The sequence below is a fragment of the Vipera berus genome (genome assembly GCF_964194415.1).
Source record: "Vipera berus genome assembly, chromosome: 6".
Taxonomy (NCBI): domain Eukaryota; kingdom Metazoa; phylum Chordata; class Lepidosauria; order Squamata; family Viperidae; genus Vipera; species Vipera berus.
In genome coordinates this window covers 74,330,519-74,350,618 of record NC_138208.1, presented here as the reverse complement: position 1 = coordinate 74,350,618, position 20,100 = coordinate 74,330,519, and the positions used below count along the sequence as shown (strand labels likewise).

General features: G+C 41.9%; 1 protein-coding gene across 1 annotated transcript in view; it reads right to left on the bottom strand.

Moving 5' to 3' along the window:
* Positions 1-20,100, bottom strand: part of PKP2 (plakophilin 2) — a 70,274-nt gene that overhangs the window by 30,462 nt on the left and 19,712 nt on the right. Inside the window, exons 3-5 of the mRNA XM_081330765.1 lie at positions 15,809-16,467; positions 12,402-12,537; positions 4,290-4,497 (exon numbers count right to left, since the gene is read on the bottom strand). Coding sequence (XP_081186891.1) covers positions 4,290-4,497; positions 12,402-12,537; positions 15,809-16,467 — 1,003 coding nt within the window. The remainder of the gene's footprint in view (positions 1-4,289; positions 4,498-12,401; positions 12,538-15,808; positions 16,468-20,100) is intronic.

Here is a 20,100-nt window from a genome sequence, read left to right as displayed (position 1 = left end):
CTATACTTCACTATTGGCCAGCTGTTTGGGGATATTAAGAGTTGTAGTTCGCTAACCTCTGGAGTGCCAAAGTTTCTTTCCTTGGATCAGAGAAATTACATTTTATTTATTTTATTGAGGCCTAAATAGAAACAGTGTTATTACTAAAGGCATTGTCATAGTTGGGCTTATATTTCTGAAGATGTTCAAATAACAGAGTGTTGTTGTTGTTTTTTCTTAATAAAACCTCTGGGCTAGATTTGGGGCCCAGGCAGATAGGTGGAAGCTAACTGCTAATATTTTGCCAAAATGTTGCCAAAGTTAGAAGCAGAAGGGAGGATGGGGCCATTATGATAACTGTCAAATCAAGGGCTGTATGTAGATAGGAGTAAACTCAGATCTTTGCAGCTGTAGTCACTAAGGCAGGGGTAGGCAACCTTGGCTCTTTTATGACTCATGGACTTCAACTCCCAGAATTCCTGAGTCAGCTGACTCAGGAATTCTGGGAGTTGAAGTCCATGAGTCATAAAAGAGCCAAGGTTGCCTACCCCTGCACTAAGGTAAGTCCTCATGGATATCCTTGTGTTCTACAGGAGTGAATGATGGTTATTCATTAATGGGGGAAAAAATAAAATAAAGCCCAGAGGGGAAAAACTGCTGCAACAGAGGACTTTTCTCTATTTCTGTCAGCTTCTCAACAGGAATTCTTTCAATAGGAATAGCATCTTCTCAACAGGAACCTTCTACAAGATGTAGAACCATTTTGTAGATATGAGGCACTCTCTTCTGGAATTCTTCCTGAAAATAATAATTCTTTCGGAAAGTTTGCAGTAATTAATCTACTAGTTGTAGCCCTGAACTTTTGCTATGACAAAAGTAAACTTACTTTTGGGGCTATGATGAATTTATTAGTAATGTGGTCACTTTTCTCTTTCATGTTTAAAAGATACTAAAATTGAATAATTTGGATTAAAGGTGTGCCCAGGGAAGTATGGATCTAATTTGGAATTTGATGAATCTGTAAAATACTCCTTCCCCCATTTTTTAAAAAAGAGGTTTTGTAAGTATCATCTGACAATATATCACATGCCCACTGGATCTGTTCTACAAAGAGAACAATTGTTCAGCTTACTGCTCTGAATTCCAGAACACATCTTTTAAATGTGCAGATGGCATTTAAATCTCTGCATGATACTTTTCATTCTTGGCTCCTGAATAATCATCCTTTTGAAATCTGCCAATATAGTAGTTGTATTGTCATGTTAGGAGAGCAGGGGATAAACAACACATAGGATTTGGGCATTGCTGCAATACCTATTCTCCTACAAAGAACAAACTTTTTTTTAAAAAAAGATGTCTTTCTGAAATAAAGAGATAAAAAAGAGAGAATCTGGCAATCCTTTTAGAAAAAAAATGAAATGATAAAATCTTAATATTTACTGAACTTAGAAATAGTTGTGCTGGACATGTACATATATCCATAACTAAAAGTGCCACCTTGGCAGAATTTTAATTTAAGAGAGGTGTGTCTGCTTTTCATATTTATTTTCTCCTCATGACAGGCCTGCCTGCCTGCCTGCCTGTCCTATAATCCTTTCTGCGGAAGGAATGTTTTCCCATTTTTTAGACATGTTCTATGAGACAAGATCAAGTACAGGTTAGATGCTCCCCAAAGGCTTCTTGGCTCACCTTCAAAAGCTAGTTTTGGCTGCCTGAGCTATGCTGCTCTCTCTCACTACCACATTTACACCATGATACAAAGAGAATTTTGGTTTCGATCAATCTAGCCATTATTCTTTCAGAGTTCTCTTTCAGGAGACTTTCAACCTTTGGGATAAAACATGTGCTGTTGATGGAACAGCAAATGCAGTCAGTTCTTACAAAGCTAAATGAGTTTAGGAAAGATGCTTAAATAATTCCATTAGTTTAAAAGGCAAAGGAGTCCCTGCGGATTTTACTCCACTAGTCATTGCCATCTGTAGGGGCTGATGCTCATCTCCATTTCAAGGCCATTCAGCCAGCGCTGTCTGAAGACATTTCCACGGGCATGTGGCCATTAGTTAAACATCAATAGAAAATCAAGTTCTTTTAGTGACTGTTCAAAGTTACAATGGCACTGAAAAAAGTGACTTATGACCAGCTTTTTTACACTTGCAACCTTTGCAGCATCTCTCTGGTCATATGGGTGCTTGGCAACGGGTTTGTATTTATGACGGTTGCACTGTCCCGGGGTCATGTGATCCCCTTTTGCCAGTCTCTGACAAGCAAAGTCAATGGGGAAGCCAGATTCATTTAACAACTGTGTTACTAACCGCTTTAGTGATTCACTTAACAGCCATGGCAAGAAAAGTCGTAAAATGGGGCAAAGTTCACTTAACAAATGTTTCATTCAGCAACAGAAAACTTGGGCTCAATTGTGGTCATAAGTTGAGGATTGTCTCTACTTGTCCCACATTAATTATGGTGGGATCAATGAGAATGACATTTTCTGAATCTGTGTCATCAAATGCTAAAACTACACTTTTTAAAGTTTGCAGTGCATTGTAGTTCATAAACATGCAGAATGCGCAATAATGCAAGTTAGGAAAAAATACACACAAAATGCATAGATTAGATGGAAAGGCACAGAAATGTGCACAGACTTCCATCAAAGCTGGAGACTGGATTCCAGGGACTATAAAACAGAAGCTTTCTTAGATGTCTAACTGACCATAATGAGAAATATTATGGTGGATTAAAGGACCCTGTAATAATTGTAGAAGTTTTTCCTCATGTTCTTACATAACAATATAGAGATACAATACCTGCTATAAACAATTACGAAACATTGATAAGAGAAACAATCCACAGTTTAGACAAAGAAATTTCACCAGAAAAACTGGAGGCTATTTAGATAACTGGGAATAAGCAACCATTGTATTTTGAGCACTTTTATTGTGCAAGATTTTAACTCTACTTCTAAAACTCTAAAATGCAGAGCCTCTGATAACAAGAGATTTCTTTCCACCAGCTAAGGATAAGATTTTAACATAACTCAAAACATCTCTAATGGTGAAAATGCAAAAGAGCAATCTCTTACAGGATTTTATATCATGTTCTGCCAGTCTCCAAACATTCCCGAACAATGACATAAGAGCTACATAATCTATAGAGGTTTTAATCAAATGGTAATGCTATCAACCTTTCTACAACTTTCCAGCCCACCCCATCGCCACCACAGGATGCCTAATTTGCAGTTGTGATTAAGCTGAAGAGAGGTTGTCATCATTCCAGAGAGTGGGATGAAGTTTGGCTTGAACTTTGAGCCCAGCATTTTCCTCTGCTTGTTATCACTGCATTGCAAAGCCATGACGTTACACAGTCATGGGACCCGTTTTCATTGTCTGTGGTTGATGGCTAAGGCATGTAAGGGCATTGTTCTTCTGAGCCTTTGCTGGATTTAGCTTCAAAAGAAGAAATGCAGTTTCAGGAAAGACCGCTGTTAGCTTGCCAATAGTAGTTCTTCTCTTGGGCTATTTTGTTTCCCCTAAAAAAAAAATGCATACCAAGGGTGGATGGGCTTGAAGTCAGCAGTGTGTGGAGCCATAAATAAAAGTGATAGTCTAAATTTTTCTCTGACATCTTCTTCTCTCTCTCAATCAATTCCACCCAGTTCAGCAGACTGCCCCAAAGAAGCATATTATTATTTCCAGATATATGAACTCCCGGAATTACTAGCTAGGATGGCTTAAGACCATGAGAACTGCAGCTCCCGCACAACTGGAAAGGGCTAGAAGGCAAACTGGAATAGACTTGGTAGCAGGAACTGGCATAACTCTTCAGTCTTCCATTATCATAGCAGTCTACATAGGATCTCATGTTTTCTTGATCTAGAAAAATGAATACTGAGAGGGACATTTGCCCTGGAAGTGTAAATTCTGTTCATTTAATGGACCCACCCTAAGGATGTATTTTGGTATTCCACCCCACTGATTTTAAAAAAAGTGGCTTACTTCCAAAAAACAATCACAGAATAAAAGTTGCAGAATAAAAGACACAAGATATATCTTCATTAGATGGATTCAGATGATTTTTTGAAATGCTAAAATCCATTGTATGGTTATGTAGTTATAAAGGGTATCTTTAAAAATAACAAACTACTTAAAATACAGACAAGATGGCTAAATCATGATATAAAAATTGTCCTCCCAAGCCTTGTAAGATACTGGAGAACCACCCCTACTAAACCCAGCACAACACGAGTGTGTAATAAACCAGGATATCAGTTTTAAAATCTGTATGCACCATGAAACCATTTCTCATTTGTTTACCTGTAATTTGCTTTTTAGTCTCCACATCTCTGGTTTGTTGCAATAATCTTAGCAGGGTTGAAATGCCTCTCTGCTCGGACACTTCCAATTTGTTGTCATTGTCTTCATATACCAGGTTCCTTAAAGCTCCACACGCTGCCCTCTGTACTTCCTCATTCTGCACATTCAGAAGCTCTAAAAGTTTGGGAATACCAAGTAGGGAATACACCTGTGAAGAGAAGATAATTTATTTTCATACAGATAAGTTTTTATCTTCAAAAGGATTACCGTATATACTTGAGTATAAGCCGAATTTTTCAGCCCACTTTTCGGGCTGAAAACCCCCACTTCGGCTTATACTCCAGTCAACAAAAAAAAAGAACTGTCCCTTCGTTCGGAACAGGCTGCTGAGAGAAGGGAGCGGCAGAGCCTTGCAGAGCTGGCGGCAGTCCAGCGTTGTTTCTCCCCCTCGTGCGTGCGTGTGTGTGTCAGACCCACGGGAATGGCTGGTAGGGAAGCGGCATTCCGGCATTCCCCCCCTTCCTGTGTGTCGAGCCCACGGGGCTTGACACACAGAGAAACGCAAATGCCGGACTGCCGCCACCTTTACTAGCCATTCCTGCGGGTCTGACACACACACACACACACACACACACACACACACACACGCACGAGGGGGAGCACGAGGGGGAGAAACAACGCTGGACTGCCGCCACCTCTGCCAGCCCTGCAAGCCTCTGCCGCCCTGGCGTTGGTGGTCGAGCTCTTCGGAGCCGGCAGAGAATCTCCCGCAGGAGGAGGTCGTGGCTTTCTCTCTTGCTTCGGACTGCAAGGATTTAAACTCCAGGAACAAATCCCGATGGAAGTTTTTTTAAAAAAAATACTCCTCCGGGTCGGACAGGGGACCGAGGCTGAGGTCTAGGGGTAGTGGGGGGGGGCTCGCTGACATAGATGGGCTCAAGTGGAAGCCAAGCAGCCCTCCCGAATCTGGGCTTCTGGACGGAGCAGCCGGTGGTGCGTTTCAAAAAGCAGAAAAGTTGGATTTTGAACATTTCAGAGGCCGTGGGTCAAGCAGGCTACGCTTCCCCGGGCGTTGCAATGGCACCCGTTTTCCCCGGCGAGTTTTCCCTACCTGGCCCCTGCAGAATCGCGGCGGCGCCCCTGGAGAAGCCTACCCCGAGGCTGCGGCCGATTTTTCCTTCTCCAGGCCTCTGCCGCCCGTTTCTGTCTGACACACACACACACACGCACGCACGAGGGGGAGAAACAACGCTCTGGGCGGCAGAGGCTGTTGTGACTCAGGGCCAGCCTGTGGGTTCGGCAGCCGGCTCAGATGTATCGGATGACTCAGATGAGGGGGAGGAGGAGTGTGTGGGAGACGAACCGGCTGATGATGGCTTGGAGGCTTGGCAGAGCTCCCAGCCGGGGCCCTCTTCTCAGCTGCGTGAGCCCGATAGTGCGGAGGATGATGACCCACAGCTGGCCCTGTTCAAGGACGCCCGACGCAGGAGGCAGTCGAGCAGGACCAAGCAGAGAAAGGCTGCGGGTCTCCTCGGGAGGAGGCAGAGGGAGGCCACGCCCTGAACTCTAAATAAAAGGAGTGTTTGGGGAAGGGCTGGTTGCTGAAAGCAACCCTTCCGCTTGAGGATTCAAGTTCCAGTGTTTTTGTTTCTTGTTCTGTTAATTGAGTAATAAATCTTGGCAGACACTTTTCAGCCTCAGACGCTCTCCAGTCTCTACTGTTTGAACAGGGGTTTTGCCTTATTACAAGGCCGGTAGTTGGCTGGTTCAGAACAGAGGCCTGGAGAAGGAAAAATCAGATTACCCCTTCCACACGTAAAACTTCCAGTTTAATTACAAAGGAAGAAGAGAGAAACTTAGATCAACAGCTCACCTTCATTTCCTCTAGGTTGCAAGGGGAAAAATAAAAATCAAAGATCCTTGGAAGTAATGGTTGGAAAAGTTTGCAAGTCTTTGGGAAAGTTCAAGAAGTGAAAGGAATACCCTCCTCTTGAAAGACCAGATAAGGCAGACAGGGAGATGAAGAGTTCAACCGAGTTTCCTCTTTTGTTCAGGCATCTGCACCCGCTGCTTTTAAACTCGCCGGGCGCTGCAACGGCACCCGTTTTCCCCGGTGAGTTTTCCCTACCTGGCCCCTGCAGAATCACGGCGGCGCCCCCGGAGAAGCCTACCCCGAGGCTGCGGCCGATTTTTCCTTCTCCAGGACTCTGCCGCCCAGAGCGTTGTTTCTCCCCCTCGTGCGTGCGTGGGATGAGGCGAGAAACCAACAGCCTGCGTCCGTCTCTCTTTATGTATATTTCTGTATATATCTTATCTCGGGATCTAGACCTTTCGAAGGAGAAGGGGCGGCTGGAGTTCGTGAGTTGCTGTGGGACCCAAGGGTTGGGGGAAGAGAGATGGGAGGGAAAAGGGGAGAAACCTGCCGCTGGCTAGTTCTTTGTCTGATCGGGGAGCCTGAACAAAAGAGGAAACTCGGTTGAACTCTTCATCTCCCTGTCTGCCTTATCTGGCTTTTTGAAACGCACCACCGGCTGCTCCGTCCAGAAGCCCAGATTCGGGAGGGCTGCTTGGCTTCCACTTGAGCCCATCTATGTCCGCGAGCCCCCCCCCACTACCCCTAGACCTCCGCCGCCGGCGGAGGCTGGATCCGCGCTCCGCAGCGGCAGGGCGCGGATCCAGCCGGCGGCAGAGGCTTGTGGAGCACGGATCCAGCCTCCGCCGGCATGCAGGCAAATCCTGCTAAAGGGCTTTTCCCCCCCACTGGATCCGCGCTCCGCAAGCCTCTGCCGGCGGCAGGGCGCGGATCCAGCCGGCGGCAGAGGCTTGTGGAGCACGGATCCAGCCTCCGCCGGCATGCAGGCAAATCCTGCTAAAGGGCTTTTCCCCCCCACTGGATCCGCGCTCCGCAAGCCTCTGCCGGTGGCAGGGCGCGGATCCAGCCGGCGGCAGAGGCTTGTGGAGCACGGATCCAGCCTCCGCCGGCATGCAGGCAAATCCTGCTAAAGGGCTTTTCCCCCCCACTGGATCTGCGCTCCGCAAGCCTCTGCCGGTGGCAGGGCGCGGATCCAGCCGGCGGCGGAGGCTTACAGAGTGCGGATCCAGCCTCCGCCGGTGGCGGAGGCTTGCAGAACGGCGGATCGGCAGTATTTTGTTGTTGGGTGAAATAAGCAGTCTTGAGTTAAGGATACTATACCAGTGATTTTACAGCCCCAGTGTTTTCTTAAAAAACAAACTTACTACCTGAGTGACAAAACTCATTAAAAAAAAACAACACAGCCATGTGAGATGTTCTAACAAAATATGGCTTAGTACTTTTCCTCCAGTGGTGGGATTTAGCCAGTTCGCACTGGTTCGGCAGAACCAGCAGTTAATCTTTTGTTGCCCAGGCCCAGAACGGACTTCTGGAAGCGGCATCCACACAGAGAATCGGTTGCTCACATATTTGAATCCCACCATTGGTTTCCTCCAATCACTGGCCATGCTTGCAGGAGAGTCTGGGCAACATACGTTAAATGTTTACAGGTAGTCCTCTCTTAATGACCTTAATTGGGACTGGCAACTCTGCCATCAGGCAAGGTAAAGTAAAGGTAAAGGTTCCCCCGCACATGCGTGCTAGTCGTTTCCAACTCTAGGGGCCGGTGCTCATCTCCGTTTCAAAGCCGAAGAGCCAGCGCTTGTCCGAGGACATCTCCGTGGTCATGTGGCCGGCATGACTAGACGCCAAAGGCTCACAGAACGCTGTTACCTTCCCACCGTAGTGGTCCCTATTTTTCTACTTGCATTTTTACATGCTTTCGAACTGCTAGGTGGGCAGAAGCTGGGACGAGTAAGAGGCGCTCACTCTGTTACGCGGCACTCGGGATTCGACCCGCCAAACTGCCGACCTTCCGATCGACAAGCTCAGCATCCTAACCCACTGAGCCACCGCGTCAGGCAAAGTGATTGCTAAATGGCAAATTACATGATCGAATGTGCTTTCAGGCTGGAAAGAGATAAGACTACTGTACTATACTCCATTTTACACCTTTGGCTTTGGTTTGCCTCTCCCACCCTTTGCAGCCCTTGAGTGCTGCTTACTTTCTTGTACATATCAAAAGGAAAGCACTCACACCTGGGACTGGTAGCTGCAGGTGTGCTTTGCAAACAGCTTTCAGTACTCTCTTGAAATCCCTTCCTCTCCAATATGTCTGCTCTATGGTGGGGTGGGAAGGGTCTGGCACAGGACAACATATACTGATTGTAATGGTGGTTAATTTTTTTCAGCACTTTCATAACTTCATAACGGTTGGTAAGTCAGGACTACTTGCACTGGTATCAGTTGGCCTATTCCTCAGATAGCTTATTCACATCAATATCATCCTCCTTCCATTCTGCATGTCTCTTGTTCTTGTAAGTTTCCATTAATATTGCATCTTATAATTCCATGCACCCTCTAGTTTGTGCGAGTTCATAAGGCAACCCATTGGCTGCCATTAAAGATTATTAATATATGTTCAAAGACAAGAATACATCTAATAGTTTGGATCAGGGTTAAGCAGCTTAACAAAATAAAAGTGACATTCGTTCATAAAGTAAATATTTAAGTCACAGACCATCCCACAACAATAGTGCCTCACTCTTCATATATGAAATCTATGTGCAATACTATTTTAAGAAAACACCAGGGTGGGGATACGTTCTTAATATTAATTTAATAATCATGGACTATGTTATTAACTTATGAAATTCACTGCACAAAACAAGTTGATGATTACTAACTGCCAAACTCCTCTTGGCTGCCTTCCTAAACACTAGCAAGATTCAACTAAGCAAATGAACTCTACTGAATACTGAACAGGTAGTCCTCAACGTATGACCAAAATTGAGCCCAACATTTCTGTTGCTAAGTGAGACATTTGTTAAGTGAATTTTGCCCCGTTTTCGACCTTCCTTGCCACATTTGCTAAGTGAATCACTGCAGTTGTTTTTTTAGTAACAGGGTTGTTAAGTGAATCTGGCGTGCCCATTGCCTTTGCTTGTCAGAAGGTTGCAAAAAGGGAACATATGACCCTGAGACATTGCAACAGTCATACATATGAGTCACTTTCCAAGCATCCAAATTTTGATCACATGACCATGGGAATGCCTCCACAGTCGCTAAGTGTGAAAAACAGTCATAAGTCACTTTTTCCAGTGGCATTGTAACTTCAAACGGTCACTAAACAAACTGTTGTAAGTCAAGAACCATTTGTAGTTCCTTCAAGCAATTGATTGCTTTCTGATATTGAACTGCAGTCCACATCTTATATGCCTATGTGTTTAAACTCAGCATCTTTTCCTTATAAGGTTTCCATGACTTCATCAGCAGCCTACTTAAATAAATAAATAAATAAATACTTGATGCTTCTCATATTCGGTACTATATAGCAGTTTTTGATTTCAGCATTTCGGTCCTCTGGCTCCAAATATATCTCCTACACCAACTTAGATGTTTTTAGAGAGCATTAGATCAGCTTCTCCAATTAGGTTTACTCAGCATATTGAACCCAATCTCACCAATCTTACGCACCACAAACAATGATTGAAATCCATATAGAACCAATAGGCTGAATTCAGCAAACTGGCAGGTTTCAAATAAATGGGCATACAACTAACACAAATCATTCAAATTCTTATTTTATGTAATGTTAATTATAAATGCCTCTTCTGTTGATTAGAAGCCTCACAAGAACGCATACTTTAAAAAATAAAATAAAGGCCACAAAATAAAAGCAGCAGAACCTCACGTAACATACACCCAGGAATAACTAACACCTAGGAAAGTAGCAACTGTCTGGCCAGATCTTTTTTGCTAGACCAAGATTGCTGAATACTGAATACTGCTGAAGTACATCTGGTGCTTTTCAGTTTTGAACGTGGTATTAATGAAAGTCTAATTTATATGGAGGGCATAAAGTATGGAATCCTTGAATTAAAAAAAAACACTGGCTGAGCCAGACCTTCATTAAATTATATTAGAGTAAATGGTCTGCATAAATAGTTTTCTGATTGTGACAAAGTGTTCAGTGCAAAGGAGATAAAGAGGAAGGAAAGAGAATTTGTTTTGATAATTTGGGGAATGCTCAACACTTTATTATGATCAGTATTTTCTCCTTGTTTATCAGTTGTTGAGATGTGAAGGTGGTTCAGGCTTTATTAGGGAAGGATATTGCTGCCTAAATAATGTTAAGCCCTTGTATAAACAGTTTCATAACCCTCTTTTAAAGGTGTTGGTGTACCAAATATAGAACTGAAACAAGAGGTACAGAATTGTGTGGGCTGAAAAGTGCCTCAAAGACTTCCAGCCCAAAGTCCTGTGGGAAGGTGAGGACATTTTTTATTTATAAAGGAGCCAAAGGGAGAGCTAGAGATCGTCTCCTATTATGGCAGGAAACTGGTAAACGAAAATACGTTTCAGTCCGTCAGGAGCTCACACGTCCAATCTGATGTCCTTCAGATCTGTTAGAATCACAACACTAGAAACTCAGTCAACTCGGCGAAATAGTTGGATGCTGGGAGTTATATTTTTAAAACATTAGAGAACACTAGACTAGAAAAGGTGACCTTGCTTCAAGAGATATCTACTATTTAGGATAAATATAGAGATTCTTCTCTAGGAAATCATGTGGCAAAACAGATGGCCATGGGTTCCTCTTGTTATTGTTCATAGTCACTAGAATAAAATGTTGGATTTTGGGATAAGACCAGGCTTAGTTTTTATACCCCATTCCCCCCCTCCCAATGAGTTTTTCCCTCATGCTATTCTATTCCTACCATAACCATGGGTATTAGATGACAATAAGAGAAGCTGATAGGCCTTAAAGCACCTAATGAGCTCTGTGGTTGAGTGGGTACTTGGATCTGAAACTCCAAATCCAAATAAACTGGCTCTTTCTTAAAAAAAAATTTTTAGTTTGAATGTATTAAGGAGGCTAGCTTTTTTTAATCAATTAAGCTACCCAAAGGTTGATCTAAAATACATGTAAATACATTCATATGTATATATCTCTATTTCTCTATCATCCCTATCATCCCTATCTGTTACCTATCTAGCTATCTGTCTGTCTGTCTGTCTATACATACATACATACATACATACATACATACATACATACATACATTGTATACAGTATATATGGGAGACAGACTTTACAGATAAAGAGGTAGATCTGCTTCAAGTTTGCCTCCTATAAATTCTTGGCAAATGCCTTCCTTCATAAAATGTGTCTGTCTGTCTACAGATAGTCCTTGACTTACGACCGTTTAACTACAGGTCAAAGCTACAATGGCCTTGGAGAAATGTTGCTTTTGATCTGTTCTGTAGTCCTTGACTTACAATCTTTTAACAACAGATCGAAGTTACAATGGCCTTGGAGAAATGTTACTTTTGACCTGTACTGTCATTTACAACTCATTTACTCATTCCACTGCCCCTCTGGTCAGGTAAACACAATTGGACTGCTTGAAAATTGGCTCACATTTACAACTGGTTGCAGTGTTCCCACAGTCATGTGATCACAATTTGCAACTTTACTGCCACTTTCCAGCAAAAAATTCTTATTAGGGAAATTGGATTTGCTTAACAACTGCATGATTCACTTAGCAACCACTGTAAACATTGTTGTAAAATTGGGTCTGGTTTGACCTACCTTGCAACAATGTACAATGGAAATTTCTGTACCAGGTGTAGTTGTAAGTCAAGGAGTACCTATATCTCTAATCTAGCCTATTATTTTGATATTTTGTGGTAAGTGTTCCATCCTAATTATCAACTGTATACAACACTGTTTAGTTTTCTGATAATAGCCAAGTCTGGCAAGGCATCAATACAGACTTATTTGGGTTGACTGCTCTTGAACATTAATTTTCTTGTTTGTTTCATGTCTGCTCCTATCTTCCCTTCTACATGCATCCCTTTGAGAAAAACAGGGCTCAGCTGGAGGGAAATCAGTTAATATCCACAGAGGATTTAATCCAGGATGTTTTCCCATTCCTTTCTGCCCATTAGTTTCCTCTACCAATTCCACATACAAGACTTTATATGCAAGAAGTACTGAAAATCTGAAGACAGAAAGAAAGAAAATTATCACTCACTTTCCTCCTGGCTTCTGCTCTCTGAAAGCTCTCGTGCTGTATAAAAACAATTGCTGCCAAAACCCGAGAAGACAAGGGATTTTCACTTTGCAATATATTTACAGCACGCTCCAGATTCATCTCTCCTTCTGGATTCCTGGATGATGAAACACAAACACACACCAAATCAACAAGAGAAGGCAAACATAAACTCTTTTTGAAGAGGGGTCTGTCCTAATCATGTTCATGTAGCTTTCCTGGTACAAATATTTGCCACTGGGATATTTTCTTTAGTTTCTATTGCTTTGGGGGTCTCCCATCCAAGCAGACCTGAACCTGTTTAACCAAGCTGACCCAGATAGCACCTACAGCAGCCGGCTTGTGCCATCTTAAAAGGCCACCAATTTTTTTTACGAGAAACTATAGCAGCTTTGTCATTAAATGTCATCTTCAGTGGACAAAGGTGGCAAAGGATGATAGATTATGATATTAAAGGTAAAGATTCATTATCCTTTCATAAGAGTTCTGGGAATATAATTTTCCTTTATAATGGACTTGCAAAATATATCAAGAACCATAATCCCCAAATAGCAAGGCTAGGACCCAAAGTGTATATGATCTGGGTAAGAATGGGGTTTTATGGGCTCAATGGATGTTTAAGTCCCAAATTCACACTGAACCAAAACTAACCAAAATTCTAGACAATATATAATAAAGCAGAACCATTTTGCACTTCAGACTGCATTTGCTCTGTCCCTTCATAGACCACTCTTGTATAAGGTCATTATATACAACACATACACTTTTCTATAATCTAATGTCCAATTTCATATTACTGTAGCCTTTCTAACCTGAAACTCATTAGATGCACTGTTCTTAACTCCCATAAGTTTCCAACACCTTGGAAGGTTACGATGCCTCTAGCTATCAAGAAAGAAAGAGAAAAATCCTGTGGGAGATTTAAAGAAAAGAAATCCCCCCACACTTATTATCTTGATGGAGCATTTTATAATAACTGGTCTTACTATTAGGCAAAGCATATTAGTTATCTCAAACAGCAGATACAGATGTAGGATCAGTAGCATTCCCTCTCCTATGGTTTCTCTTGAATCTTTCCCAGCTGTTCTCTTCTGAAAGACAGAGCTTCCATTGCCGTAGGGCCAGGTCTGTATATTTAAACTAGTGTGATGTTCCATTGCACATCCATTGCATAAGGCAATGCGTTTCTGTTTGTGCCTATGGAAAACTATGAGGATAATCCATGCACTGCACTGTTATATAAGTCAAGCATGAGTCTATTTTTCCAGCCACTCTCAATTAACACTGATAACTTCTGAGTTTAGTCTGAGGCCTATAACTACCAGTATCACACAGGTATACAACAAGACATTTCTTAGTTCCCTGAGATAATTTTGAGGGACTTTCATCTTTTGTGTATCAGCTCAGTCTTTTTATTTGCTTCCTATTAGTGAATAGCAGCCTTAAAACATAATTAGACATGATGGCAATCTTTGTCCTCAAAGTCATCAGCCTTGCCTACAGTTTGCTTCTATGAATGGATATAACCAAGCTATAGAAACAAAATATTTAACAATTCTTTGATGCCCAGAACACGTCTTAACAAGTCTATTAGGAATCAGAATCCTTCTGAGATTTAGCAAGATGTATGTTGACTTCCATGATAGACAAATTCTAGATTCAGACCATGAATTATTCTAACAAATCTCCAAGCAATTTGTCTAGTCTCTTGATTCGACTATTTATTAAATCCAAATAAGTATGCTATTTACTTATTGCTACATTATACTGCATCTTTCTTTTAAAGGGTTGAAGGTGCACAATGATGTCTTTTTTTATTCTCATAATTACTATATGAGATTGGTAAAGAGGAACAGTTTCAATTATTCCACAGCTTCTGCTTAGTTTCAAATATATGTAAAACATAAAGGTCCTTAGCTCTCTAGATGTTGTTAAACTTAGTTTTCTCATCCAACCTGGTCTAAAGCCATTCCTGTTATTTATCTAGGTTTGGTTAAACACAATCCTCTTTATTAACAATTGCTGGGTTCATACGTGCTGTGTGAAACCAAACACACAGTGACTTAACATGAAGGGATCACATCCAGAAACATAGTGAGAAGAGGGATTTTTCTTTCTTAAAGGAGAATGACTCATCTTCTGTATAAAAATAAAATTAACAAAATATACTGGCAAAAAAAATCCCATTTCAACCTTATTTCAAGAAACATTTTTTAAGGTGCACTCATCTTTTTTTCCATATGTCTGAAATTTATCAGCTGTTTTTATCTGGATTGAGATACCTGGCTTCTATCCTGCGTCAGCAAACACTGGGATCACCTGGAAGAGTAAGCTGTTGCTTTCAATCCAGTTGTTGCCATAGCTGAAACTAGCTCACTCCACAAACTTGTTCTGACCTGATAGCACATGAATAACCCCCTTCTGTCTTCTTGACACTGTATACCTTAACGGCTGCAAACTTAATTCCAGGAAATACAAAGTCAATCACTTAGAACCAGTGGAATGCAGCAGGCATTCCAAAAGTGAACAAATGAGATGAGAATTGGGAAATGAGGATCAGTGGCTAATCATGAATTAAAATAAAGTCTAACATTCCGCCTTTGGGAAATGAACCAATCCTAACAACACATACTTAGATGTGTATATTTAGAATTCTGTCTGATTTAGTTCAATGGGACTCATTACAAGGAATATTAACTGGCTTCCTATAGTATTCTAAACTATAATTTCTGCCAGTCATGCTTTGTTGAATAAGCCACAAACTCTCTGCATTATCAAAAATTGTCCAAAATCAATCTCTCTGCATTATCAAAAAATCAGGAAAAAAATGTGGTGGCGCAGTGGTTAGAATGCAGTATTGAAGGCTAATTCTGCTGACTGTCAGAGGAGCTCGATCCTGACCGGCTCAAGCTTGACTCAGCCTTCCATCTTTCCCAGGTCAGTAAAATGAGGAGCAATTTTATGCTGACTTTGTAAACCACTTAGAGAAGGCTTATAAAGCACTATGAAGCGGTATATAAGTCTAAGTGCTATTGCTACTGCTTTAGCTACAGTCAGGCTCACAGTACTGTGCAATTCAGAAGTGAAGATGAATGAAGGCAGAAGCACAATTTGGCTGCCTAAAATATATCATATGCCAGATAGATGGAGAATACCTGTGTTCCTCCAGATATTCTTGAACTACATTTCCTAGAACCTGTCACTATTAGTCATGGGGATTGAGCTTCTGGGCATTACAGTTCATAATTCTAACTAACCTATAGTTCAACATTTGGAGGACTAAAGGATCTTTATGTTCTACGTACTGCCTCAATATGAACTAAAATGGCACTATGGCCAGGTGAATAGACTTGGGCATTGCTAATAGTGGTGCATCTTCAAAGACGTACCCTACTTGAGATCTGCTGGCAGATATCCTTTCATGCTCAACGATGTCATTTGCTCCAGCAGCGGCCATAGCCGCTGTCATTGTCATCCTCTTCCCACCTGCCTCAGTGAATGAAGTTGGCAGGGAAGCTTCCCTTGTGTTCTGGGATCTGACGCTGTTCTGATACCAGCTCGAATGCCTGTGCTGGGTTCCACCTTGGGAATACAAAGAAGATCTGACTTGCCCCACCGCAGCCCCATTATTTAGATAATTCTCCTTCTCCAAAAGATTGGTCATACTCCGGCTATTCCCCACACGATGAAACAGTGGTACTCCTGGGCTGATTGGTGCAGAGTCCACCATCGTCTCATTAGTTGGCCCAATGTAGAACTGCCTGGGTCCTCTGCTTGAAACACTGCGGCTGGTGTAGCCAAGGATTTCAGAACGAGCATATCTTGGTGGCAAGGCGCAGGTTCTCTTGTTCTCATTCTGTCGAACTGTTAAAGCCCTATTATAGCGCAGGTCAGTGTTGAAGAGAAGCGGCTTGTCGGGACTGCCCTCAGGAGAAACCTCCAATCGCTTCAAGGGTTGTCTGTGGAACCTCTCTTCCATGGTCCTGTAGGAGTTGTAAGGAAGGCTGCGAGGACCCCAGCCATTTTCATAGCTACTTTGGGAGCCTTTCTGTTAAAGCAAACAAAGTAAAACTAAACAAAACCACGAAAAGCACAGTTAGTAGGATGTATCTCATGAAGAAGTAACAAACTGGAGGAGGAATATTTGAGGGAAAATTTTCTTTTGGGTCTCAATCTGTAGAAAATATTCATTTCAAGAAATACATCGCTGTATAGAATTAATTACCAATATAATGAATAGGTACAGTACAGGTAGTCTTCGATTTACGGCCAGTTGAGCCCAAAATTTCTGTTGCTAAGTGAGACATTTGTTAAGTGATTTTTTTCTCCATTTTATGACCTTTCTTGCCACAGTTGTTAAGTGAATCACTGGAATTGTTAAGTTAGTCACATAGTTGTTAAATGAATCTGGTTTCCCCATTGACTTTGCTTGTCATAAGGTTGCAAAATGGGATCACATGACCTTGGGACATTGCAATTGTCATAATTACATGCCAGTTTCCAAGCATCTGAATTGGGGATGCTGCAACACTCATAAATGTGAAAAACGGTCATAAGTCACCTTTTTCAATGCTGTTGTAACTTTGAGCTGTTACTAAACGAATGGTTATAAATTGACGACTATCTGTTCAAATCAAATTATGCAACTAGAATGGATGCAATGACACTCCAAGTTGTAATTAATTTTCCTGTTAATTAACCCAAAGAAACACCCGCACATATTATTTGCACAGTCATGCTGAAGATAATATATTTATGTTTTCATTTCCTGTCCCATGCATAGAAATTGTAAGTCATTGCCTTGCCTTAAAATATTGGAATCAAACATTTCTCTTAATGTAGTTGCGATCACAGTTTCACAGTATGGGGCCCACTTTGCTCATGATCCATTTTTTTCCTCCTTATAGGGAACAGGCAAGGTGAAAATGAAACAGGAAATGTGTTTCCAAATCAGGAACTGTGTTGAGCGTGTCACAGCTGAGTCCATTCATTGACTCATATCTCAAGGAAGTCTTTGGGTGCAGACAGATTCCCACTGAGAAGACAACTAAAAACTGGATACTTAACTGTGTTCCAGGAAACAGTAGCCATATAAGGTGGCTGGCCAGTTTATTAATGAGTGAGAATGAGAGTTTAAGAATTTATACCCAGTCAGCTCTCAAACCTTTCCCTCTTTTTAAGGGAAGACTTGGTATCTGGCTTCCCAAAGACTTGAACATTCTAATAGTTTGAGAATGATTTTTTCCCCTTTGGGGAGTAACATTTGTGCATTGTTATTGGAATAGACTTGTCTAGTTTCAGGTTCTTTGTGTTTGACTGTGTCCCTCTCAGCCCTTATTCTTCCATTTCTTCTTATTTCAAATCCTCATAGTGTCTGTTGATGTGCATGGTTGTCTACTGCAATCTCTCTCATTTTCCATTGGGAATTTAGAGAGTTATACAGTCTCCAATTTGTTATCTCCATACATTAGTCACTCAAAACAGGAGGATCAATAGCCTCAGTTTTCTCTTTCTCTTGCTGGAAAAATGGATTCCAATATTGGCACAGGAATACACAGTCCAGGCTTAAAGCTGAAAATTCTTGGGGCTCCTTTTATTCACATGACTCTAATATTTCCATCTTGATTCTAGAGGTACCAGTGTTGACATACTACTGGTCTCTTAAGATCCTCCACAATGTTGAAATCCACTTGAAATCCACTTTTATGAGCCCTAAATTGTTTGAAATTGATTATTTGAGAGATAATGGCTACCCCCCCAAAGAATTCCATCAGGTAGGTGAAAGATAACCCAAAGCCCAGCATTCCTCTGAATATATAAATGTAGGAATGCAAAGTTCATTGACCATCCTATCTTTGATTTCCATTTGTCTTGCATTCAGCTTTCTGGAATGTGGTTACATGTGGTTACTATTCCCTACAAATACCCATCCAGTTTTCAAGGTTATTTCAGTTACCTTGTACAAAATTGAAAACTCAGTTTGCTGCTTATTCTTCCCTTCCCAGTGTAACCTAATTGTTGTAACCGCACATGAAAAATAGATGAAATAGTTTTTAATTCTACACTATGAGAACATGAGGAATTAGGCAGGTGCAAAGTATATTACTGATAATGGAGAAATGACAAGGCAAAGCAAGCAATTACATAAATGCAGACATTGTAATTAAAACTGGGGCATACAATTTAATCCAAGCACGATGGTTGGAGTCCACACTGTGCCTGGAAAATATAATAACAAAGACAAAATTCTTTTTGGCTTATGTGCAGTCAGAAGCCACAGAGTCTGATATGAGGATTAAATTCCTTCCTGGTAAGGAGACTGTATGGGAGAGCAATTGCCTCTTTAAAATAGTAGCTCTGTTTTGATTCTATCTTGATTTGGCTATATAACTAAGATAGTAATTCATTTGTAAAATTTGAAATGATTATTGTTATAAAATAATATTTCTTTCTGTCCTTTAACCACAGCATGTACTATTTGCAACAATGAATAGATGGAGTCAACTTTTGCAAGCAAAGTGGGCAATTTACAATGCAGTCTTACACATGTTTATTCAGAAGTCAAGTATGTCTTTACACTTAATGAATGCGTATACGTTTGCAACTTGAGAAACCACATTTCTTCAATGTACAAATAGATCCTCGACTTACCACTGTAATTGAGCCCACAATTTTGATTGGAAGTTGTGACGGTCATAAAATAGCTGTTTGCTATGGGGTGTTTTTGCTGGAATTTGGAATTAAATGCTGGTTTTCAGAAAAACCATCATAAATTATGGTCATATGACTGTGAGGTTGCTACACATGGCTCTAAATATAGACTAAAATGTAGACATGTGACTATGAGGGAGGGGTGAACATCAGAATTTCAAATCCAGGACATAAAAGTAGCTTTGGTCGTAACTTTGAATGGTTGCTAAGCAACCAGTTGTATATCAAGGACTATGTGTGTACAGCTACTGAATTTATGTCTTCCTATTCCAATAGCAAGCAAAGCCTTGATACAAACACATGACATCAGTGAACAGTTTAGAACAGTGGTGGCAAACCTATGGTACGCATGCCAGAGGCGGCACTCAGAGCCCACTCTACGAGCACGCAAGCTGTCACCCCAGCCCTGCCACCCCCTGTGGTCCCCTCCTCACCAGCAGTCCCCCCGGAGGAGAATCGCCCCGGGCACAGCCTGCACACAGCAGCAAAGCCAGGGATATGGCAGCCAGGCACCAGGGACAAGACCCATGACACTGCTGGGCCGCCTGGGTGATCTGCTGTGGTGGGCCATGGAATCAGTGGGGGGCCATGCGGGCAGGAGAGGCAGGGGCAGGGCAGGGGCAAGCCGGTTTTGGGGCACTTGGTCTCTGAAAGGTTCGCCATCACTGGTTTAGAATATACAAGATACTGGAAACCACCGAACCAGCGATATTTCTCCCAACCTTGTCCCAACCTTTCTCCCATGCCTTGTCTCAGGTATTCTTTCACGGACTTGTTCGCCCTCAGGGGTGCTCCCCCTTCCTGGGTGCGACCCGCCTTTCTAGCCACTTATAATCTCGATGAAGGGCCCGCTTATTGGGACCCTGAGAGATGGCTGGGCACGGGTAGGGGCCTCCGACATTAAATTTAATAAGAGGCCCCTGGTTAGTTTCTTGTCTAAATTTTTTTGGGAGTTAGGGAGGGGGGAGGG